At 36.9% G+C, this 25,546-nt stretch overlaps 6 protein-coding genes across 10 annotated transcripts in view; all 6 read left to right on the top strand.

Moving 5' to 3' along the window:
* Positions 1–483, top strand: part of LOC126924499 (uncharacterized) — a 6,591-nt gene extending 6,108 nt beyond the window's left edge. The window contains exon 8 of the mRNA XM_050739044.1: positions 70–483. Within this exon, the coding sequence (XP_050595001.1) occupies positions 70–410 (341 nt within the window). The 3' untranslated portion in view covers positions 411–483. The remainder of the gene's footprint in view (positions 1–69) is intronic.
* On the top strand, positions 447–25,546 carry LOC126923967 (odorant receptor 7a-like). Of its 5 annotated transcripts, none has more exons than XM_050737946.1 (5): positions 1,870–2,036; positions 2,478–2,588; positions 23,992–24,355; positions 24,798–25,028; positions 25,130–25,546. In XM_050737946.1, the coding sequence occupies exons 2-5, from the start codon at positions 2,484–2,486 to the stop codon at positions 25,468–25,470; spliced, it is 1,041 nt and encodes a 346-aa protein (XP_050593903.1). In that variant the 5' UTR covers positions 1,870–2,036; positions 2,478–2,483; the 3' UTR covers positions 25,471–25,546. The 5 variants fall into 5 exon arrangements, with proteins under 5 accessions (XP_050593900.1, XP_050593903.1, XP_050593902.1 ...); XM_050737942.1 differs by lacking the exons at positions 1,870–2,036; positions 2,478–2,588 and adding exons at positions 22,290–22,388; positions 22,931–23,354 and having other exon boundaries at positions 23,881–24,355; XM_050737943.1 differs by lacking the exons at positions 23,992–24,355; positions 24,798–25,028; positions 25,130–25,546 and adding exons at positions 3,260–3,490; positions 3,605–4,023 and having other exon boundaries at positions 447–1,999; positions 2,478–2,952.
* Positions 6,816–9,089, top strand: LOC126923995 (odorant receptor Or2-like). The gene is made up of 4 exons (XM_050737990.1): positions 6,816–7,222; positions 7,584–8,058; positions 8,366–8,596; positions 8,692–9,089. The coding sequence occupies exons 1-4, from the start codon at positions 7,040–7,042 to the stop codon at positions 9,030–9,032; spliced, it is 1,230 nt and encodes a 409-aa protein (XP_050593947.1). The 5' UTR covers positions 6,816–7,039; the 3' UTR covers positions 9,033–9,089.
* Positions 10,380–13,646, top strand: LOC126923975 (odorant receptor Or2-like). The gene is made up of 4 exons (XM_050737959.1): positions 10,380–10,999; positions 11,186–11,660; positions 12,186–12,416; positions 12,501–13,646. Exons 1-4 carry the CDS (start codon positions 10,862–10,864, stop codon positions 12,839–12,841), a joined length of 1,185 nt encoding a protein of 394 aa, XP_050593916.1. The 5' UTR covers positions 10,380–10,861; the 3' UTR covers positions 12,842–13,646.
* Positions 13,759–17,200, top strand: LOC126923974 (odorant receptor Or2-like). Its single transcript, XM_050737958.1, has 4 exons — positions 13,759–15,151; positions 15,337–15,811; positions 16,062–16,292; positions 16,389–17,200. Exons 1-4 carry the CDS (start codon positions 15,014–15,016, stop codon positions 16,727–16,729), a joined length of 1,185 nt encoding a protein of 394 aa, XP_050593915.1. The 5' UTR covers positions 13,759–15,013; the 3' UTR covers positions 16,730–17,200.
* Positions 17,992–20,721, top strand: LOC126923970 (odorant receptor 65a-like). The gene is made up of 4 exons (XM_050737955.1): positions 17,992–18,442; positions 18,785–19,259; positions 19,956–20,186; positions 20,288–20,721. Exons 1-4 carry the CDS (start codon positions 18,305–18,307, stop codon positions 20,626–20,628), a joined length of 1,185 nt encoding a protein of 394 aa, XP_050593912.1. The 5' UTR covers positions 17,992–18,304; the 3' UTR covers positions 20,629–20,721.

Genomic DNA, 25,546 nt, shown 5'->3' with positions numbered 1-25,546 from the left:
ACAAAGCCCGATGGCAAAAGTTTATTTAAATACGATCAATATGTTGGGATAATTTGCATCTGTTTTTAGGACTTCAACTCATTCTCGCTCTGAACATTGGAAACATAGTCATGGTTATAAAAACATTCATAGTACTCAGCACTCTCATGGTACAATTGTTTGCATACAGTTACGTGGGCGAATATTTAAGACGTCAAATGGAAGGCATCGCTAACTCGATGTATTTCTGCAACTGGTACGATATACCGAAAAGTGTGGCAAAAGATATTATTTACGTCATTATGAGAGCTCAAGAGCCAGTTTTCCTGAGAGCAGGACAATTCCTCGTTGTTAATATGGAAACGTACACGAGTATCATAAAAACTTCTATGTCATATCTTTCAGTTCTTCGAGTTATGGTAAACGCTTGAGGCTGTGTATAATATAGAAACCCAGAGAGTTATATTTATCTAATAAAGCTCAATAAAATATTTAATGTATTAAGTTAATCGAATGTACGCGATAGATTCTCACTAGGTTGTTATAGTCAATATTTCGTGCAATGACAAATAATAAATTATGCATATATACATGTACGTACATATTTAAATACATAATACGGTTAAATTATGGTAGGTGACGTAGGACGATTTGATAACGTACTGAAATCAATAATGATGCTTCTTGTAAAAGATCAAATATATAACTTCTACTACTGTCTGTTACATTCAGTAGTCCGGAAATAATTAGCCATAAAGCCAAATATAATTAGTATATTACCTTTATCACTACATCAAGCTTCTTATTATTGGTCTGCCTGATCACGGATGACATCATCGGTCTTGCACTGAAAGCTGTCGACCTGATACTGAAGTTGCCTATGAAGGCAATTTGAAGAAGTCGCGCAAGCCGCCTACAATTCGCACTGGTATGAACTTTGACAACAGTTGGCAAAGAATTGCATACTGACGATAATAAAACATGGAAACACCTGACAACCAGAAAATTCCACCAAATGAACACATTCGCGTTCGAAGAAATACCGAAGATATGAGCTTTCTATATGAGTGTTTTCAAAGTAATGATGAACACGTGAGGACCATTCGATCGTGAAAGGTTCGTATTCCTTTCAGCACCCTCGGTACATCCCTCGTACAGAACAAGTGATATTACTGCTATTCCACGAGGAAGAGCAACGAAATATTCTTTTACGTAAGACTCAAACTTTCATAAACGTACCTGGAAGCGAAGCATGCTATAACATATTACACATAAGTATACAATGGATTGGATCAGTGTATACACATAAATAAGAAATTTTCCAGAGTGCAATTTCCGGTAACGATCGTACCACTTGCTTGCGTTGAAAATAATCGATTGCAATTTAGACGATTCAATTCTACCACTTTTCTTATAAGAAACAGTACCCTCTTACTATAAGAAAATAGATCTTTGTTCTTCACGTTTGCTTACACGCTGTTGAAACCTTTGCCTGACAGTTTCCGATGAAAGATGAATATCCTACGAAAACACATATCAATTTTCGAAGCGAATGTGTAGAATGTATAGTAACGACCTGCTATGAAAGTTGAATATTCTTTGAAAACATGTACTAATTTTCAAGACGAATGGCATTGGACGACAGAAGCAACGTATTAGTTATTAATCATGCAGAACATGGCTATGAAGTATTTACCTACAAAGTAATCCCCACTAGAATTTTCTTGGGAATGTGCCTACTGAACGATAGATAACTGGGTGATTATAGTAGAATAAAAGATAAACGGAAACATAGAAATACAATTCGTGAGCATGAGGAAAGAAAGAAGGGGTGCATGTGCACGAGTACGCGGAATTACATGTCGACCTTCGTGTTGTGAGCATGAAGGTGACGTTGAATAAAGATTTCGCTTACGCGATGACTCCGATGAAGATCCTGTCGTGGCCTGTTGGTACCTGGCCTCTTCAAGACTACAATATTTTTTCCGCTATGCGTGTCATAATCACGAGTTTTCTTTTGGTACGAAATTTTTGCCATTCTGTATCGATGTTGACATGTACGTATACTCGGAGACAAGAAATAAGTGAACAAATAAGTGGAACCTGTTCTAGTGATATAAATTTAAATTTTATTTATTTTAATATTTTGTGCGATGTTTTATTGAACTTTGAGTTTATTGACTTTGCACAGTCGGAAATTAAGTGTTCATTTAATTTTGCATGCCAGTGGATATCATTATAGTACATAAATTATTTAATGGATAATTGAAATAATTGAACATTTTTGTATAAACAAGACCTACTTAAAGAAACTTTAAAGAAAGATTGTATTATCATTGCACATTACTTGTGTTCTTCTTCAGAAACAAATGTCTTATTTTAATAAATTTGATTATGGCAAGGATATTGTATAAACAATAGTGAATTAAAAAGGAAATTAAAATGTGGTTTTTGAGTAGGTGAAATTGGCGCGATTAAAAATTGTCATTCTTTTATAGCTACTAATGCTAACGATCGTGCAGTCGGAGATGTATTTAGACAGCAACGATGCCGAGAAAAATCTCGACGCATTAGTAATACTATCCTGCGGCATTCTGGCGGTGTCAAAGGTCGTTCGATTTCGTATTCGGCCGGCTGGTCTTATCTCGAACTTCACCTCGGCGGTTGAGGATTATAACAAATTGTATGACCAAGAGAAAGGCGTGATACTGCGAAGACACGCTTACATGGGCAGAGTGGCAGGTATCGGTGTGGTACTTTTCGCATATTTCAGCGCAACACTCTTCATGTCTGTGCCAATGCTGGCTGCGGAGGAAGTGAAAGATGTTGTTAACGTAACGGAAGATAATACTCCGGAATATCCTATACCTTCCGAAAAAGTAATGGCACTTATAAAAATGCCGGATAATTTATACTTCATTGTTTTCATCGTGGAGTACTTGATGTTGTTATTAACGAGCAATGGAAATCTAGGTACTGTATCATCGTGTTTTACGAATTACTTATTACCGGTAGCCATGCGAATCAATTCTACAATTTGACAAGTGAAAGAGATCGATAAGTAAGGGCAACATGTATTGCATATACTTTGAAATTACACTATCCAGTTTTGTATTATCTGCTGTTGAGATGTTGAGTTCCAATTATTCATTTTGAACAAAGAAAATAAGTGCGTGAAAGAAAATGGAATTGATGAGTTTTGGTTCAATGATGCGCGAATACCGATACATGTTTAAAGTAGCATTAGTATCTTGCTTATTTATTTTTCAACACAAATTAGGTAGCGATTCGTTGTTCTTCGGTATTATATTTCACCTGTGTGGTCAAGTGGAAATTCTGAGGCTCGACTTCAGGAGACTGAGCAACGACAACGAAAGAACAATAGAACATTTCATCGCACTATCCAAGAGGCATGTTTACTTATTGAAACTAGCCAAGATGCTGAACGAGACGATCAGCTCTATCTTGGCTGTGCAACTATTCACGAGTTGTATAGTTATTTGTACAAGCGGTGAACATTCTTACATCACTTAATAAAATGACGCGAAGCACAATGGCATAAGTTTATTTAATACGATTAATGTACTATATGTATAATGTATATATGATTTGCATCTGTTTTTAGGACTTCAATTCATTATCGCTCTGAGCGTTGGAAACATCGTCATGACGATAAAATCGTTTATAGTACTGAGCACTCTGTTAGTGCAATTATTTGCATACAGCTACGTGGGTGAATATTTAAAGCGTCAAATGGAAGGCATCGGTGATTCGGCGTATTTCAGCATCTGGTACGATATACCAAAAAGTGTTGCAAAAGATATTATTTATGTTATTATGAGAACTCAGGATCCAGTTTTCCTGAAGGCTGGAAAATTTTTTATTGTTAATATGGAAACGTACATGAGTATTATAAAAACTTCTATGTCGTATCTCTCAGTTCTACGGGTAATGGTAACTGCTTGAGGACTTGTATAATGTAGAAATCTAGGAAGTCATGTAAATCTAATAAAGTACAATAAAATATTTAGTATTATTAAAATATTTGGTGATTCGATATTCATTTCAAGTGCTCAAAATCAAATTGATCGAATGTGCGCAGAAAATCGGCTCAATAAGCTGTAGTTAATAATTTATACAGTGACCGAAAGAATATACAACAGTGTCGTTTATGTATCGCGGAATACCACGCGTCGAAAACGTTTGAAATACATGTATACATAAATACACATTTAAATAGATGGTAAATAAATACAGATTTAATTATGGTAAGTAATGTAAGTTTGTTTAGAAACGTATTGAAATTAAATGCTGCTTCCCTGTAAAAACTGGCATATATTATTCGTTCGCGTTCTATCTCCATATTTTTCATATGAATATGGAATTGACTATTAAACGTATTCCCATTCACAAAACACTATGTTTGGAATCTATTGGAGTGTCAGAAGATTAGGAAGGTACCACTGGTCTTGGAAAGAATAATTCGGAAGAAAATTGAAATTGCTTAGCTAGTCAGGATTGACCAGGACGAGAATTTGAAAATCTTATCCCGTCTAGCAATGGGACATGTTACTTATCCCGTGAATCGATAGTATCTGTACAAACGGACCGTGTTTCCAGGAGCTATACAGCGGAAACCGTGTAATCAGTGGCAGAAGAAAGTTGAGAGATGAAATTTATTTGAAAAAAATGCTCGGTATATTCTAATTTCGTCATGGTACAATGGCATACGGAGAGAACAACGTCCTCTGTGCGTTAAAGGCAAATATTGCAATAAATGTACATGTACATACCTACAAGCTTGAAAACACGCTGACGTTTCGAATACTGCTACACCTCGATATCTGTCGGGTCAAGTAAGCATCGATGCCACACTAATGATGATCAGATGGAGACACGCACAACACCTTAGTCCACAACAACAACCAGCAGTTCGTTCTGTTCAGATGAACGTGAATTCAAAATTTGCTGCAGCGTAGGGTCGGAAATTCGACCTCAGCAGGGATCGATCTCGTCACAAACATTCCGTGATGTGTTCGTACCATTTGCTACAAATTTTAAACTGTAAGTTCTGAACACAGAGTACCGGAACGGCCAACTGCTCGTGTCTGTCTCACGAAATCGTTACAGCTGTACACGGCGGTTATTTGTACGGTGGTTTGCTGTGCGGTTTATACTCGTAATTCTTTGGTTTCAGACGCGTACGTAGCGTGGATACGAAAGGCGGTTTGATTTCCGTACCGAGTCGGTTACAAATTCCCGTCTACGTACCGTGTTTCGCTTGACAGATGCTTGATCTACGTATAACTACGTATACGCAGTGCTGCTGTCGGTATCGCTTCCAGACGTACAATGCGTGGATCGCATTCAATTCTCTCGATTAGTATCCAGTGGGGATCGATGAGCACGCATCCTTACGTAGTGGGGCCCCGCTCACCATCCGCTCCGTGTCCGATTCTTCAGAAGGATCACGCGAATCGGAGAACTAATATGGTGAGAAAGCTGTTACGATTACTACATACTACTACTACTACATCTGCATGTAACTGATATGGTTTTAAGCTGATGTTCCAATACTTCTGACTACGGATTTTTATCCAGTTTCAGGTTTCGGAGAATGTAATGAAAAGAGAAAAAATCTCGGTAGAAAATAATTTTCCTACCAAGTATTGTGGAAAACGCTACGCTATGAGCATATTGTATATTTTTTGAAATTGCAAGTATCCTGTGCAATTTCTCACTTTCAAACAAATCCGCAATCTGCTTATGACTGTATACATATATAAATACATATGTATTTTAGGATAGAAATTTCGAATGTATGTATATTTTGGAATATTTGTAATATAGAAGTACATAGTATAAGAGAAATATAAAAAATCGAAGAAAAGATTATTTTTTCGCGTAAAGCGATTCCTATTTTTTTAACTATGGTGTGCCTTACTCTGTTTAGATGTTCCAAAACTCAGCGAATTCCTGTCCAAACCTGAACGGTCCCTAGAAAATGAACGATTATTTTCTGGCAAGTTACTGCGTATTGGCATTGCAGGTAATGCACACGATCTTCTGTCAATCTCGTGATTTCTTGTGTCTCCTACGTGACACAGCCGAGTCTCGATCCAGGGAGATCGCACAAACCGTCTGCAATTCGCCGCGGTATCAACCTCGAGAGGACAATTAGCAAGATACTCAATGCATCGTGGGAACTTGTCCTACCTCGTGACAGAATGGAAATTCCTCTCGATGAATATGTTCACTTTCAAAGAAATACGACAGACACCAGGACTTCTTATTTGTCCCTTTTGAAAGTAACGCGGGGCACATGAAGACCATTAGATCCCGAGTGCTATGTATTCCTTCCGCCATCCTCGAAGCGTTGCTAGTGAAGCAAAGGCAATATTTCTGTAATTCAATAAGGAAGAGCGAAATTTTCTCTAATGTACGACTCAAACTTCCGCAAACATATCTACGTACGAAGCATGCTATAATCTATTAAACATAAGTACACAATGGTTTGGATCGTTGTATGCGAATAAATAAAAAAATTTCCAAAGTGCAATTTCGAGAACGCCCGTCACGACCGCACCATTTGCTTGCGACGAAAATAATCGATTGCAATTTAGACGATTCGGTTTTTCCACTTTTCATATAAGAAAGGGTAGCTTGTTACTATAAGAAAATAGATCTTTGTTCTTTACATCTGCTTACATAACGTTGAAACCCTAGCCTGACAATTTCCGATGAAAGATGAATACCCTACGAAAACACAGATCAATTTTCGAATCGAATGTGTAGTATAACAACTTATTATATAAGTTGAATATTCTTTCAAAACACGGACTAATTTTCAAGACGAATGCCGCTGGACGATAGAAGCAATGTATTACTTATTAATCGCGCAGAAGCATGGCAATAAAGTGTTTCCCTACAAAGTAAACCTCGCTAGAATTTTCTTGTGCCCACTGAACGATAGATAATTGAGCGATTATAGTAGAATAAAAGATAAACCGGAACATAGAAATACAATTTGTGATCATGAGGGAAGAAAGAAAGGGTGCATATGCACGATTACGCGGAATTATATGTCGATCTTTGTGTTGTGAGCATGAGGGCGACGTTGAATAAGGATTTCGCTTATGCGATAACTCCGATGAAGATCATGTCGTGGCCTGTTGGTACCTGGCCTCTTCAAGACTACAATTTTCTTTCCGCTATGCGTGTCATATTCACGATTTTTCTTGTGGTATGAAATTTTTGCCATTCTGTTTCGATGTTAATATGTACGTATACTCGGAGACAAGAATTGAGTGAACAAATAAGTGGAACTTGTCCTAGTGATATAAATTTAAATTTTATTTATTATACACCGATTTTGTCCGAACCTGATAAGTAAACTTTCTAGAAAATTCGCAATCATCCGCACCACTCTATGTAAATTCCACTATGTAAATTTTATTATTACTGCATATTACTTGTGTTCTTCTTCCGAAACACATGACTATGGCAAGGAAATTGTGTAAACAGTAGTGAATTAAAAAGGAGATTAAAATGTGATTTCTGAGCAGCTAAAATTGACGTGTTTAAAAATTCTTATTCTTTTGTAGCTACTAATGCTAATGATCGTGCAATTGGAGATGTATTTGGACAGCAGCGACGCTGAGAAGAATCTGGACGGTCTAGTACTTATTACTTGCGGCATTCTGGCAATGTCAAAGATCCTGCAGTTTCGTATTCGCCCCGCTGGCCTTATCTCAAATTTTACCTCGGCGGTTAAAGATTATAACGAATTGAATGACCAAGAGAAACGAGTGATAGTACGAAGACACGCTTACATGGGCAGAGTGGCAGGTATCAGTGTGGTATTTTTCGCATATTTCGGTTCAACTCTCTTCATGACTGTGCCAATGCTGGCTGCGGAGGAAGTGGAAGATATAGTTAACGTAACGGAAGATAATACTCCGGAATACCCTATACCTTCCGAAAAAGTGATGGAACTTATAAAAATTCCGGATAATTTATACTTCATTGTTTTTATCATGGAGTACTTGATGCTGTTATTAACGAGCAGTGGAAATCTAGGTAAAGTATCATCGTGCCTTACGAATTACTCATTGTCAGGAGTCATGCGAATCAATTCCACAATTTGACAAGTGAAAGAGATCGATAAGTAAGGGCAACGTGTATTGCATATACTTTGAAATTACAATATCCAGCTTTGTATTATCTGCTGTTGAGATGTTGAGTTCCAATTATTCATTTTGAACAAAGAAAATAAGTGCGTGAAAGAAAATGGAATTGATGAGTTTGGGTTCAATGATGCGCGAATACCGATACATGTTTAAAGTAGCATTAGTATCTTGCTTATTTATTTTTCAACACAAATTAGGTAGCGATTCGTTGTTCTTCGGTATCATTTTTCACCTGTGTGGTCAAGTGGAAGTTCTGAGACTAGAGTTCAGCAGACTGAGCAACGAGAACGAAAAAGCAAAGGAACATTTCAACGTATTAAGCAAGAGGCATGTTTACTTACTGAACCTAGCTAAAATGCTGGACGATACGATCAGCTCTATCTTGGCTGTGCAACTATTCACGAGTTGTATACTTATTTGTACAACCGGTGAACATTCTTACATTACTTGATAAAATGACATTAAATGGCATAAATTTATTTAAATAGGAGAACGTGTTGGAATGATTTACACCTGTTTTCAGGACTACAGTTCATTATCGCTCTGAGTGTGGGAAACATCGTCATGGCGATAAAAACGTTTATAGTACTGAGCACTCTGTTAGTGCAATTATTTGCATACAGCTACGTGGGCGAATATTTAAAGCGTCAAATGGAAGGCATCGGTGATTCGGTATATTTCTGCAGCTGGTACGATATACCGAAAAATGTGGCAAAAGATATTATTTATGTTATTATGAGAACTCAAGATCCAGTTTTCCTGAAGGCTGGAAGATTCTTTATTGTTAATATGGAAACGTACATGAGTATTATGAAAACTTCTATGTCGTATCTCTCAGTTCTACGCGTAATGATAAATGCTTGAGGACTTGTATAATATAGAAATCTAGGAAACCATATTAATATAATAAAGCACAATAAAGTATTTAATATTATTAAAATATTTTGTGATTCAACATTCATTTCAAATACTCAAAATCAAATTGATCGGGTGTGTGCAGCAGATCAATAAGTTCAATAAACTGTAGTTAGTAATTCGTGGGACGACTAACAGATGATGCACACAGAAAACATTTAAATATACAGGTGTTCGTCTACGTGTGTTAGTAAATTTAAGGGTGATTCCTGAAAACCAAATAAAACGAAAATCAAGAATAATAAATTTCATTTTCAGCTTAGTCTTTTACATATTGATATTTAAAAAATGGCCATAAATCCCTGCACGCAAGCAATCCTCCTTACAAGAGCGACAGTGGGTCAGCCTAAGCAGCGGGGTACACAGAGAATCTTCAAAATCGAACGATACATGGGCAGCAGTTTGCCTCGTACAAGTCATGGAGAGTAAGATTATAACATTTGAAGACGTAAACCATTCTGCACGATGTTTTGTAAGAGAAATCGCAGATTAAACATTACTGTCTACTCATTAAAATCCACTCATTAAAATTCCTATCGAAAACAGCCTCATGAAATTTTCGAATAGAGATGACTAATGTTTCCTCTAAACCCTTGCCTTCATATGTTGAGTCAATAAATAATAGCACATATAATCAATGTTTACACAAACTTCACACACGCACTACAATCATCACCGTCGGGAGTCCACAAAAAAATCAATCGTACATTGAATGGCATCGTCCTGATGATGACGTTGCTCATACAACTGTACCTTTATACTTACGCTGGTGACGCTGTCGAGCCTCGATCCGGAAAAATCGTGCAAGCAATCTAGAATCTACTCCGGTATCATCCTTGAGAACACTTAGCAAGATACTCACAATGAATCGTGGGAACTTGTCCTACCTCGTGACAGAATGGAAATTCCTGTCGATGAATATGTTCACTTTCAATGAAATACGACAGACACCAGACTTCTTATTTGTCCGTTTTGAAAGTAACGCGGGGCACATGAAGACCATTTGATCGCGAGTGCTATGTGTTCCTTCCGTCATCCTCGGCGTATTGCTAGCGTAGCAAAGGCAATATTTCTGCAATTCGATGAGGAAGAACGAAATTTTCTCTAATGTACGGCTTAAACTTCCACAAACATAGCTACGTACGAAGCATGCTATAATCTATTAAACATAAGCACGCAATCGTTTGGATCATTGTATACGAATAAATAAGAAATTTTCCAAAGTGCAATTTCGAGAAACTCCCGCCGATCACGACCGTACTATTTGCTGCGAAAATAATCGATCGCAATTTAGACGAGTCGGTTCTTCCACATTTCTTATAAGAAAGGATAGCTTGTTACTATAAGAAAATGGATCTTTGTCTTTATATTTGATTGCATAACGTTGAAACTCTAGCCTGACAGTTTCCGATGAAAGATGAATATCCTACGGATACACAGATCAATTTTCGAAGCGAATGTATAGTGTAACAACTTACTATGGAAGTTAAATATTCTTTGGAAACACGGTCTAATTTGCAAAAAGAATGGCGCTGGACAACAAGAGCAACGTATTAATTATTAATCGTGTAGAAGCATGACAATAATGTATCGACGATGTAAACCCCCACTGGAATTTTCTTGAAAATGTGCTTACAGTACGGTAGATAATTGAGCGATTATGGTAAAATAAAATAAAAGCCGGAAAATCGAAGTACAATTCGTAAGCATAGAGAAGAAAGGAAAGAGTACGTATTCACGATTGCGCGGAATTATTTGTCGATCTTCATCTTGTGAGGATGAAGACGACGTCGAATAAAGATTTCGCTTACGCGATGGTTCCGTTCAAGATCCTATCGTGGCCTGTTGGTACTTGGCCTCTTCAACATTATGATACCTTTCCCGCTATACGTGCTATAATCACGATTGTTCTGTTGGTATGAAACTCGTATCATTTTGTTTGGAAGTTAACGTGTATGTATACTGAGGGACAAAAATTGAGTGGACAAATAAGTGAAACTAGTCCTAGTGATATATATTTACATTTTATTTATTATACACCGGTGTGCAAAATTTCTGAATAACCTAAATTGACGTGTTTAAAAATTCTTATTCTTTTATAGCTACTAATGATAACGATCGTGCAATCGGAGATGTACTTAGACAGCAGCGACGCTGAGAAGAATTTGGACGCTGTAATAATACTAACTTGCGGCTATTTGGCGGTGTCAAAGACCCTGCAGTTTCGTATTCGTCCTGCTGGCCTTATCTCAAATTTTACCTCGGCAGTTAAAGATTATAACGAATTGAATGACCAAGAGAAACGAGTGATTGTACGAAGACACGCTTACATGGCCAGAGTGGCAGGTATCAGTGTGGTACTTTTCTCACATTTCAGCGCAACTCTCTTCACGGCTTTGCCGATGCTGGCTGCAGAGCAAGTGAAGGATACAGTTAACAAAACTGAAGAAAGTATACCGGACTACCCTATGCCTTCCGAAAAAGTAATAGCACTGGTAAAAGTACCGGATAATTTATACCTCATTATTTTTATCGTAGAGTACTTGATGTTGCTATCAACGAGCAATGGAAATATAGGTAATGAATCGTCGTGTCATACTAATTACTCATTGTCAGGAGCCATGCTAATCAATTCCACAATTTAAAAAATAAAAGAGAATGATAAATAGGAGCATCATTTATTGCATATACTTTGAAATTACAAGGCTTATATTCTCTGTTGGTAAAATGTTGAATAATGTATCGAATTATATGGAATAATTACTCGTTTTGAACTTCTTTTGTTTTTTTTTTTTTTTTTTTTTTTGCACGTGGTGAAATCCTAGTGGACACTCCGTTGCTGCTAAAAATCGGCAATAGCAGGGTAGTGTCAGACTTTTACCGACTAAAGTCCACGATGACCATCCTACGTGTGTGATAAGAGTGCTCCAGAGACCTCTTACGAATTATCTTTCCATTGCACGCCCCATTCATTCTGAACTATGAAGGTAGCAACTTCATACCCTGTGGAATTCATCAGTTTGGCTTCTGTGAGGTTAAATTACTACCATTGTTTCAGCGTAGCTCAAAGATCTTGTTTATTTATTTTCACATATGAATTAGGAAACGATTCCTTGTTTTTCGGTATCATTTTTCACCTGTGCGGTCAAATAGAAATTCTGAAACTTGATTTCAAAAGATTAAGAAACGAAACCGAAAGAACAAAGGAACATTTCACCGTATTAACCAAGAGGCATGTTTACTTACTGAACCTGGCCAAAATGCTAGACGATACGATCAGCTCTATCTTGGCTGTGCAACTATTCACGAGTTGTACACTTATTTGTACAAGCGGTGAACATTCCTACATCACTTCTAAACCACTTCATCACATCTAAATACGATGAACGTGTTGGAATGATTTACGCCTATTTTCAGGACTACAGTTCATTATCGCTCTGAGCGTTGGAAACATCGTCATGACGATAAAAACGTTTATAGTACTGGGCACTCTATTGGGGCAATTATTTGCATACAGCTACGTGGGCGATTATTTAAACCGTCAAATGGAGGGCATCGGCGACTCGATATATTCCTGTAGTTGGTACGATATACCGAAGAGTGTGACAAAAGATATTATTTATGTCATTATGAGAGCTCAAGATCCAGTTTACCTGAAAGCTGGGAAATTCTTTATACTCAATATGGAAACGTACATGAGTATTATAAAAACTTCTATGTCGTACCTGTCAGTTCTACGGGTAATGATAAGTGCTTGAGATCTTGTATGATATATAAATGGAGGGAGGTATATTTATCTAATAAAGCTCAACAAGATATGTAATATTATACATTTGATGACTAAATATTAATTACAATTGCTCAAAATTAAATCGATCGGTGCGTAATCGATGGTCTCAGTATTCTGTCGCAGTCGATAATTCATGCAATGACCGAAAACATTTGAAATATATGTGTATGCACATCATTATTACATTGGCACTTGTAGCTTCAAAACTCAATCGCTTTGAAGGGCTTCGTAACCGATAAGTTTAAGTCAGCCTTTCGTTTCTACTTACGCGTTATCAAACCTTTCAGTCGACGGAAAACTTTAATTCAGGAATTAAAAAATTTCAAGTCTCAATAACGCACTGATATAGATTGATAAAATTAATATGAAAAATCGAAAATTTGTTGCCTGTTCTATTAAACGGTAAAATGAGAACTTTCTCTAAATTGTACGAAATAAAATTCATATAAAAGCAGGCTCAGGTGCAATTAGTCTATTACCTTGATCACCAAACCATGTTTCATGTTCCTGAGCTATCTCTGCACGACAGACTACATCGGTGCAGTGAAAAATGCAGTCCTGATGATGAACTGACTCACAGAGCTGTACCTCTAGGTCTACTCAAATAAATTGCCCTGCTATCAATCTTTGCGTTTGCTTACATATCGTACCGTAAGTTAAGTTACCGTAAGTATGTATGCTATATACTCTGGAACATAAGTAAGTTGTCAAATAAGTGGAACCAGCTCCATTGTTATATATTTAAATTTTACGTATTATATATCATTACAATACATTAAATATTCAGCAAAATATTGAAACTGAGATTTACATTTCTGCATAAACAAGCCACATTTAGCGAAAATACGTTGATAATTATATCCACTATTTATCTACATACTTTTGTCCAAACGTCTAAAACGGTGCTTCTAGAAATCACTTTTATTGTTTCCTGTAATATGATTAATGTTTCCTCTAAACATTTGCTTCCACAAGTAATTAATAAATAATAGCTCATATAATTAATATGTACACAAACTTCACACACGCACCACGATCATCACCGTCGGGAGTCCACAGAAAAATCAATCGTACATTGAATGGCGTCGTCCTGATGATGACGTTGCTCATACAACTGTACCTTTATACTTACACAGGCGACGCTGTCGAACCTCGATCCCGAGAAATCGTACAAGCCGTCTAGTATCTACTCTGGTATTAGCCTTGAGGACACTTAGCGAGATACTCACAATGAATCGTAGGAACTTGTCCTACCTCCTGACAGAATGGAAATTCCTCTCGATGAATATGTTCGCTTTCAAAGAAATACGACAGACACCAGACTTCTTATTTGTCTATTTTGAAAGTAACGCGGGACACTTGAAGACCATTTGATCGCGAGTGCTATGTGTTCCTTTCGTCACCCTCGGCGTATTGCTAGCGTAGCAAAGGCAATATTTCTGCAATTCGATGAGGAAGAGCAAAATTTTCTCTAATGTACGAGTTAAACTTCCACAAACAGACCTACGTACGAAACATGCAATAATCTATTAAACATAAGTATGCAATGGTTTGGATCGTTCAATGCGAACAAATAAGCAATTTTCTAAAGTGCAATTTCGAGAACGCCGATCACAAGCGCACCATTTGCAGCGAAAATAATCGATCGCAATTTAGACGATTCGGTTCTTCCACATTTCTTATAAGAAAGGGTAGCTTGTTACTATAAGAAAATGGATCTTTGTCTTTACATTTGATTACATAACGTTGAAACTGTAGCCTGACAGTTTCCGATGAAAGATGAGTATCCTACGGATACACAGATCAATTTTCGAAGCGAATGTATAGTGTAACAACTTACTATGGAAGTTAAATATTCTTTGAAAACACGGTCTAATTTGCAAAACGAATGGCGCTGGACGACAGAAGCAACGTATTAATTATTAATCGTGTAGAAGCATGACAATAATGTATCGACGATGTAAACCCCCACTGGAATTTTCTTGAAAATGTGCTTACAGTACGATAGATAATTGAGCGATTATGGTAAAATAAAAGAAATGCTGGGAAATCGAAGTACAATTCGTAAGCATAAAGAAGAAAGGAAAGAGTACGTATTCACGATTGCGCGGAATTATTTGTCGATCTTCATCTTGTGAGGATGAAGACGACGTCGAATAAAGATTTCGCTTACGCGATGATTCCGTTCAAGATCCTATCGTGGCCTGTTGGTACCTGGCCTCTTCAACACTATGATATCTTTTCCGCTATACGTGCCATAATCACTAGTTTTCTTTTGGTATGAAACTCGTATCATTTTGTTTGGAAATTAACGTGTATATATACTGAGAGACAAAAATTGCGTAGACAAATAAGTGAAACTAGTCCTGTGATATATATTTACATTTTATTTATTATACACCGGTGTGCAAAATTTCTGAATAGCTGAAATTGACGTGTTTAAAAATTCTTATTCTTTTATAGCTACTAATGATAACGATCGTGCAATCGGAGATGTATTTAGACAGCAGCGACGCTGAGAAGAATCTGGACGCAGTAGTAATACTAACTTGCGGCTATTTGGCAGTGTCAAAGGTCCTGCAGTTTCGTATTCATCCTGCTGGCCTTATCTCAAATTTTACCTCGGCGGTTAAGGATTATAACGAATTGAATGACCAAGAAAAACGAGTGATAGTACGAAGACACGCTTACATGGGCAGAGTGGCAGGTATCAGTGGGGTACTTTTTGCATATTTCAGCGCAACTCTCTTCACGACTCTGCCAATGCTGGCTGCAGAGGAAATGGAAGATATGGCTAACGTAACGGAAGAAAGTATTCCCGAATACCCTATACCTTCCGAAAAAGTAGTGGCACTTGTAAAAATACCGGAACATTTATACTTCATTGTTTTTATCGTAGAGTACTTGATGTTGCTATTAACGAGCAATGGAAATCTAGGTAATGAATTGATGTGTCATACGAATTACTCATTGTCGGGAGCCATTCCAATCAATTCCACAATTTAAAAAATAAAAAAAAATGATAAATAAGAGCATCATTTGTTGCATATACATTGAAGTTACAATCCACACAACCTTATATTCTCTGGAAGTGGAATTCATCAGTTTGGCTTCTGAGAGGCTAAATTACTACTATTGTTTCGGCGTAGCTCAAAGATCTCCTTTATTTATTTTCAAATATGAATTAGGGAACGATTCCTTGTTTTTCGGTATCACTTTTCACCTGTGTGGTCAAGTAGAAATTCTGAAACTTGATTTCAAAAGACTACGAAACGAAAACGAAAGAACAAAGGAACGTTTCAGCGTATTAACCAAGAGGCATGTTTACTTACTGAACCTGGCCAAAATGCTGGACGATACCATCAGCTCTATCTTGGCTGTGCAACTATTCACGAGTTGTGTACTTATTTGTACAAGTGGTAAACATTCTTACATTACTTGATAAAATGACATTAAATGGCATAAATTTATCTAAATATGACGAACGTGTTGGAATGATTTACGCCTGTTTTCAGGACTGCAGTTCATTATCGCTCTGAGTGTTGGAAACATCGTCATGACGATAAAAACGTTTTTAGTGCTGAGCACTCTATTAGTGCAATTATTTGCATACAGCTACGTGGGCGATTATTTAAAACGTCAAATGGAAGGCATCGGTGACTCGATATATTCCTGTAGTTGGTACGATATACCGAATAGTGTGGCGAAAGATATTATTTATGTTATTATGAGAACTCAAGATCCAGTTTACCTGAAGGCTGGAAAATTCTTTATTGTTAATATGGAAACGTACATGAGTATTATGAAAACTTCTATGTCGTATCTCTCAGTTCTACGGGTAATGATAAGTACTTAAGGCCCTGTATAATATAGAAATGGAGGGGGGTATATTTATCTAGTAAAGCTCAACAAGATATGTAATGTTATACTTTTAATGACTAAATATTTACTACAAATACTCAGAATCAAATTGGTCGAATGTGCGTAATCGATGATCTCAGTATTCTGTTGTAATCCATAATTCATGCAATGACCGAAAACATTTGAAATATATGTATATGTACATCATTATTACATTGGCACTTGTAGCTTCAAAACTCAATCGCTTTGAAGGGCTTCGTAACCGATAAGTTTAAGTCAGCCTTTCGTTTCTACTTACGCGTTATTAAACCTTCCAGTCGACGGAAGACTTTAATTCAGGAATTAAAAAATTTCAAATTTCAATAACGTATTGATATAGATCGATAAAATTAATATGAAAAATAGAAAATTTGTTGCTTGTTCTATTAAAGGGCAAAATAAGAACTTTCTCTAAATTGTACGAAATAAAATTCATGTAAAAGCAGCCCCAGGTACAATTAGTCTATTACCTTGATCACCATACCAAGTTTCGTGTTCCTGAGCTGCCTGGGCACGAGAGACAACATCGGTGCGGTGAAAAACGCAGTCCTGATGGTCAACTGACTCACGGAGCTGTACCTCTAGGTCTACTCAAATAAATGGCACTACTATCAATCTCAATGACACGTAGCAAACGATCTGAAACTAATAACGAACAGCAAAGGTTTATCGTACCACGCAACAGCTGGGAAATTTTGAAAAATGGACATATTTGCTTTCAATGAAACACTGACATCACCAGCCTTCTACTTCTCCGTTTTAAAAGTAATACGGGACACGTGAAAACTATATGTATGTATTCCTTTGACAACTCTTGATATATCCCGCGTGTAACAAAGGTGGTATTACTGTTACTCGACGAGGAAACACAACGAAACTCTCTTACGTACGACTCACACTCTCGTAAACATACGTATGCACGATGCATGCTATAATTTATTACACGTGAGCATATAGTAATTTGCATTAGCGTGTACGGATATACGTGGCATTTCGTAGAATACAATTTCGAAAGACACCGATCACGATCGCACCATTTGCTTGCGTTGAAAATAATCGATAGCAATTTAGACGTTTCAGTTCTTCCACTTTCAGTATAAGATAGAGTACTTTCCTGCTATAAGAAAATAGGTCTTCGCGCTTACTTACATATCGTTGTAACTGATAGTTTCCGATGAATATCTTCCGTATGAGATCAATTTTCAAAGCGAGTATACAGTTTTATGAAAATTGAATATTCTTTGAAGACACAAGCTAATTCTTCGAACAAATAACGCACGACGACAGAAACCATCATATAGAAGTATGGCAATAAAATATTTATCTAAAAAGTAACCGCCCTATTGGAATTTTCTTGGAAATGTCTAGTAGACGTAGAAACGATAACCTAGTGGACGATAGATAATTGAGCGATTACAGTTGAATAAGACATAATACGAGAAATAAAAATACACAATTTGTTACTATGTAGGAAGAAAGAAACGGAACGTATTCGTGATTACGTGAAATTGTTTGTCTACATTTCGTGAGGATGAAGGCATCGCGCAGTAAAGATTTTGCTTACGCGATGACTCCGTTGAAGATCCTGTCGTGGCCTGTTGGTACCTGGCCTCTTCAAGATTACGACATCTTCTCTGCCACGCGTGCGATAATCGCAATTTCACTTTTGGTATGAAACTTTTCTCATTCTGTTTCGAAGTTAACATGTGTGCTAAATACTCGGGAACAAAAATGAGTTGTCGAATAACTGGAACTAACTCTATTGTTATATATTTAAATTTTACGTATTATATATCATCATAATACATTAATTATTTAGTAAAATATCGAGATTGAGATTTACATTTTTACATAAACGAGCCATAGTTAGTGAAAATACGTTGATACTTATATCCACCATTTATCTACATACTTTTGTCTAAACGTCTAAAACGATGCTTCTAGAAGTCACTTTTAGTTAATTTCACAATTTTCTTATCACAGCACAGTAAAAAATGTCGTCCCTTTCTAGCTGTTAATGTTAACCATCCTGCATATTGAAATGTATTTGGATAGCAGCGATGCCGAGAAGAATCTAGACGGTCTAGCATTAATTACTTGCGGTATTTTGGCGGTATCAAAGGTCATCCGTTTTCGTATTCGGCCTGGTGGCCTTATCTCGAATTTTACCTCGGCTGTTAAGGATTATGACGAACTGAAAGATCAAGAGAAACGAGTGATAGTGCGAAGACACGCTTACATGGCCAGGCTGGCGTGTGGCAGTGTGATATCTTTCGCGTATTTCACCTCGACCATCATGATGACTCTGCCTATGTTGGTTGAGAAAGAAGATGAAGGTATCGTTAACGTGACAGAAGAAAGTATACCGAGCTACCCTATACCTTCCGAGTACGTAATGGCAATTATACAATTGCCGGACAATTTGTATTTCATTGTTTTCATCGTCGAATACTTGATGCTGATATTCCTGAGTACTGGAAATCTAGGTAATGAATCATCCTGTCATACGAATCAGTCACTATCAGAAGCCATGCTAATCAACTCCATAAATAGAAATGTAGAGATGAATGATAAGTACGAGCATAATTTGTCGAAAGGTAATTTGCAATTACAATTCCTTCGCTTATGGCGATAGAAAAAGAAAGCTGAAATGAATAATTTTTTTATAAGTGATTGTGTCACAGAAATGATCAACCTCATTTTCCGATGAAAATGCTGATGGTGTACGACGTCTTTTTTTATTTATATTGATCCGTTACAATAATATCCTAAAACTTGATATGCTAATTTTACGCCACTTCATTTATACATATAGATATGGAAGATTAGAGTAAATCAAAGTATACTGTGAAAAAATTTTACAATTGGACTTGTACATCGTGTGTACGTAGTGTGTGTTTGTCATGTGATTAATATTCATTTAATGTACGTTCAAAATAGTGTTTAAAACGATTAAAACGATTAAAACGATAAATGAGTAACTCTAAAAACGATTATTACACTATCTGACCTGTAATTTTTGTAGTTAAAATGTAAAACATCAACTATTCGTTTTGAGCGATGATATTGAAAATTTGAAGCAGAATGGAATTGATTAGTCTGGGATCTGAATGGTCCAAAATACCAATACATGCTCATAATAGGACAAAAGATTCATTTATTTATATTGAAATATGAATTAGGGAGCGATTCCTTGTTCTTCGGTATCATTTTTCACCTGTGCGGCCAGGTAGAAATTCTGAGGCTTGAGTTCAATAGATTGAACAACGAGAACGAAAAAGCAATGGAACATTTCATCTCATTAACCAAGAGGCATATTTACCTGCTGAAGTTAGCCAAAATGCTGAGCGAGACCATCAGCTCTATCTTGATTGTGCAACTATTCACGAGTTGTATACTTATTTGTACAAGCGGTGAATATTGTTACATCATTTAATCAAAAAATGCGAAGCACAATGGCACAAGTTTATTTAAATACGATTAATGTATTATAATAATTTGCATCTGTTTTTAGGACTTCAATTTATTATCGCTCTGAAAATTGGAAACATCGTCATGACAATAAAGACATTTATAGTATCGACCACGCTACTGCTGCAATTATTTGCATACAGCTACGTGGGCGAATACTTAAAGCGACAAATGGAAGGCGTCGGTAACTCGGTGTATTTCTGTAGCTGGTACAATATACCGAAATGTGTGGCAAAAGATATTATTTATGTCATTATGAGAGGTCAACACCCAGTTTTCCTGAGGGCTGGAAAATTCTTTGTTGTTAATATGGAAACATACATGAGTATTATAAAAACTTCTATGTCGTATCTCTCAGTTCTACGGGTAATGATAAATGCTTGAGACCTTATATAATATAGAAATCTAGGAAGTTATGTTAATCTAATAAAGTACAATAAAATATTTAGTGTTATTAAAATATTTGGTGATTCAATATTCATTTCAAATGCTCAAAATCAAATTGATCGAATGTGCGCAGAAAATCGGCCCAATAAGCTGTAGTTAATAATTTATACAATGACCGAAAGAATATACAACAGTGTCGTTTATGTATCGCGGAATACCACGCGTCGAAAACGTTTGAAATACATGTATACATAAATACACATTTAAATAGATGGTAAATAAATACAGATTTAATTATGGTAAGTAATGTAAGTTTGTTTAGAAACGTATTGAAATTAAATGCTGCTTCCCTGTAAAAACTGGCACATATTATTCGTTCGCGTTCTATCTCCATATTTTTCATATGAATATGGAATTGTCTATTAAACGTATTCCCATTCACAAAACACTATGTTTAGAATCTATTGGAGTGTCAGAGGATTAGGAAGGTATCACTGGTCTTGGAAAGAATAATTTGGAAGAAAATTGAAATTGCTTAGCTAGTCAGGATTGACCAGGACGAGAATTTGAAAATCTTATCGCGTCTAGCGATGGGACATATTACTTATCCCGTGAATCGATAGTATCTGTACAAACGGACCGTGTTTCCAGGCGCTATACAGCGGAAACCGTGTAATCAGTGGCAGAAGAAAGTTGAGAGATGAAATTTATTTGAAAAAAATGCTCGGTATATTCTAATTTCGTCATGGTACAATGGCATACGGAGAGAACAACGTCCTCTGTGCGTTAAAGGCAGATATTGCAATAAATGTACATGTACATACCTACAAGCTTGAAAACACGCTGACGTTTCGAATACTGCTACACCTCGATATCTGTCGGGTTAAGTAAGCATCGATGCCACACTAATGATGATCAGATGGAGACACGCACAACACCTTAGTCCACAACAACAACCAGCAGCTCGTTCTGTTCAGGTGAACGTGAATTCAAAATTTGCTGCAGAGCAGGGCCCGGAATTCGACCTCAGCAGGGATCGATCTTGTCACAAACATTCCGTGATGTGTTCGTACCATTTGCTACAAATTTTAAACTGTAAGTTCTGAACACAGAGTACCGGCGTTCCACTCACACTGGTTGATACGTGGAAAGGAAGTGCGAACGGCCAACTGCTCGTGTCTGTCTCACGAAATCGTTACAGCTGTACACGGCGGTTATTTGTACGGTGGTTTGCTGTGCGGTTTATACTCGTAATTCTTTGGTTTCAGACGCGTACGTAGCGTGGATACGAAAGGCGGTTTGATTTCCGTACCGAGTCGGTTACAAATTCCCGTCTACGTACCGTGTTTCGCTTGACAGATGCTTGATCTACGTATAACTACGTATACACAGTGCTGCTATCGGTATCGCTTCCAGACTTACAATGCCGGCATCGTGGATCGCATTCAATTTTCTCGATTAGTATCAAGTGGGGATCGATGAGCACGCATCCTTACGTAGTGGGACCCCGCTCACCACCCACTCCATGTCTGATTCTTCGGAACGCACAGGCGACGCAGCCAAGACTCGATCAGGAGAGATCGCACAAACCGTCTGCAATTCGCCGTGGTATCAATCTCGAGAGGACACTTAGCAAGATACTCACAGTGAATCGTGGGAACTTGTCATACCAGGTGACAGAAGGGAAGTTTTTCTGGATGAATATGTCCACTTTCAAAGAAATACGACAGACACCAGACTACTTATTTGTCCGCTTTGTAAGTAACACGAGACCCATGAAGACCATTTGATCACGAGTGAATGTATTCCTTTCGACATTCTTGGTGCATTGCTAGTATCGCACAGGCGCTATTATTGTAATTCGATGAGGAAGAACGAAGTTTTCTCTAACCTATGACTCAAACTTTCATAAACATACTTGCGCACGAAGCTTGCTATAATTTATTCCATATGAGTGTACAATGGCTCGGATCAGTATGTGTGAATAAATAAGAAATTTTCCAGAGTACACTTTTAAGACAAACTGATTACAATCGTCCCATAGTTTGAGTTGAAAATAATCGATTGCAATTTACTCGTTTCAGTTCTTCTACTTCCCTTATAAAAAAAGGGTATCTTCTTGTTATAAGAAAATAGATCTTCGTTCTTCCCGTTTCCTTATCGCTTACATATCGCTGGAACCCTATTCTGATATTTAGCTGTGAAAGTTGAATATTCTTTGATAATACATTCCAATTTTCGAAACGCATGATCTTCTTAAAAATGTATCGTATAAGTTGGATATTATCTACAAATACAGATCAATTTTTAAAACGAATAATGCTGTTCGGCGGAAACCGCGGTATTACCCGTACGGAAGAACAACAATAAAGTATTCATCTACGAAGTAACTCCACTTTCTCGCTACAATTTTCATGGAAATGTAGCAGAAGTGGTAACTTACTGAACGGTGGATAATAGAGCAATTACAATAGAATGAAAGATAAACCGAGAAATAAAAGCGGAATTCGTAAACATGTGGGAAGAAGGAAAGGGAAGGTACTCACGACTGTGTGGAGTTATTTGTCAATCTTCGTCCAGTCAGGATGAAAACGTCGATGAGTAAGGACTTCGCTTACGCGATGACTCCGTTGAAGATCTTGTCGTGGCCTGTAGGTACCTGGCCTCTTCAAGACTACGATGTCTTCTCCGCTATACGTGCCACAATAGCGACATTTTTCTTGGTATGAAACTCATACTATTATTCTATGGCGAAGTTAACATGTGTGTTATCCACACAAGAACAAGCATGAGTGGACAAATAGGTGAAACTAGTTCTAGAGTTATATGAAGTTAAATTTTATATATCATAGTATACACATAGATTATTTAAAAAATAGTTGAAATGATATCTTCATTTTTACATAATCGAACTGTGTTTTACAAAAATACATACATACTTATTTCCACCGTCTGTCAATTGACTTTTCTCCGAACATGTCAAATAAACTTTCTAAAAGGTCCGCATTGATTCGCGCTCATTATTGTTCCGTTTCCTGACAAATAAATATTTCTATAAATTAGGATTAGAACATTTTAGAGAAATATAGAGCAAGGAAATTGTGTAAACAATAGAGAATTCAAAGATAGATTGAAATATCCAATGTTTCCAACTTCGTTGACCTTCTTATCTTCCAATGTATGCACTTAATCAATACGATTTCCGAACAGCTGCATTTGGCGCGTTTAAAGATTGTCGTTCTTTTGTAGCTGCTAATGGTAACGGTCGTGCAATCGGAGATGTACTTAGACAACAGCGATGCCGAGAAAAATTTGGATGGACTAGTACTTATTACCTGCGGCAGTTTGGCAGCGTCAAAGATTATACAGTTTCGTATTCGGCCTGCTGCCCTTATCTCCAATTTTACGTCCGCGGTTGAGGATTATAACGAATTGCGGGACGAAGAGAAGCGAGTGATAATGCGAAAACACGCTTATATGGGCAGAGTGGCCAGTGCCAGTGTGATATGTTTCGCGTATTTCAGCTCGATTCTCTTCATAACTGTACCTATGCTGGCTGAAGAGGAAGAAAAAGATATAGTCAACGTAACGGAGGAAAGTATAACGGAGTATCCTTTACCTTCCGAAAATGTAATAGCAGTTATAAAAATGCCGGATAATTTGCATTTCATTGTTTTTATCGTCGAATACTTGATGCTGCTATTCCTGAGTACTGGAAATATAGGTAATTAATCGTCTTGTTATACGAATTGGTCGATATCAGAAGCCATGCTAATCAAATCCATAAATTAAGATGTAGAGACAAATGATAAGTTCGAACATAATTTGTCGAAAGGTAATTTGCAATTACAATTCCTTTGCCTATGGCGATAGAAAGAGAAACTATTGGACGATGATTTCGAGGGACACATGATCTGAAATAAATAATTTTTTTATAAGTGATTGTGTGACAGAAACACAATGATCATCCTCATTTTCCGATGGAAATGCTGATGGTATGCGACGTCTTTTTTATTTTTAGAACATCAACTATTCGTTTTGAACGATGATATTAAAAACCTCAAACAGAATGGAATTGATTGGTCTGGGATCTGAATGGCTCAAATACCAATACATGCTTATAGTAGGTCAAAAAATTCATTTATTTATATTGAAATATGAATTAGGAAGCGATTCCTTGTTCTTCGGTATCATTTTTCACCTGTGCGGTCAGGTAGAAATTCTGAGGCTTGAGTTCAATAGATTGAACAACGAGAACGAAAAAGCAATGGAACATTTCATCTCATTAACTAAGAGGCATATTTACCTGCTGAAGTTAGCCAAAATGCTGAGCGAGACCATCAGCTCTATCTTGATTGTGCAACTATTCACGAGTTGTATACTTATTTGTACAAGCGGTGAACATTCTTACCTCACTCGATAAAATGACGCGAAGCACAATGGCATAAGTTTATTTAAATTTAATTAATTTATTATGATGATTTGCATCTGTTTTTAGGACTTCAATTTATTATCGCTCTGAGCGTTGGAAACATCGTCATGACAATAAAGTCATTTATAGTATCGAGCACGCTACTGCTGCAATTATTTGCATACAGCTACGTGGGCGAATACTTGAAGCGTCAGATGGAAGCCGTCGGTAACTCGGTGTATTTCTGTAGCTGGTACGATATACCGAAATGTGTGGCAAAGGATATCATTTATGTCATTATGAGAACTCAAGATCCAGTTTTCTTAAAAGCTGGAAAATTCTTCGTAGTCAATATGGAAACATATATGAGTATTATAAAAACTTCTATGTCGTATCTTTCAGTTCTTCGAGTGATGGTAACTACTTGAGATCTTGTGTAATATATATGTAATTCTACGAAGCTATATTATTATAATAAAGCACAATAAAGTATTTAATATTATA

This window comes from Bombus affinis, chromosome 14 (genome assembly GCF_024516045.1).
Source record: "Bombus affinis isolate iyBomAffi1 chromosome 14, iyBomAffi1.2, whole genome shotgun sequence".
Taxonomy (NCBI): Eukaryota; Metazoa; Arthropoda; class Insecta; order Hymenoptera; family Apidae; genus Bombus; species Bombus affinis.
The sequence above is the reverse complement of the archived record's forward strand: the minus strand, read 5'-3'. Positions and strand labels throughout refer to the sequence as shown.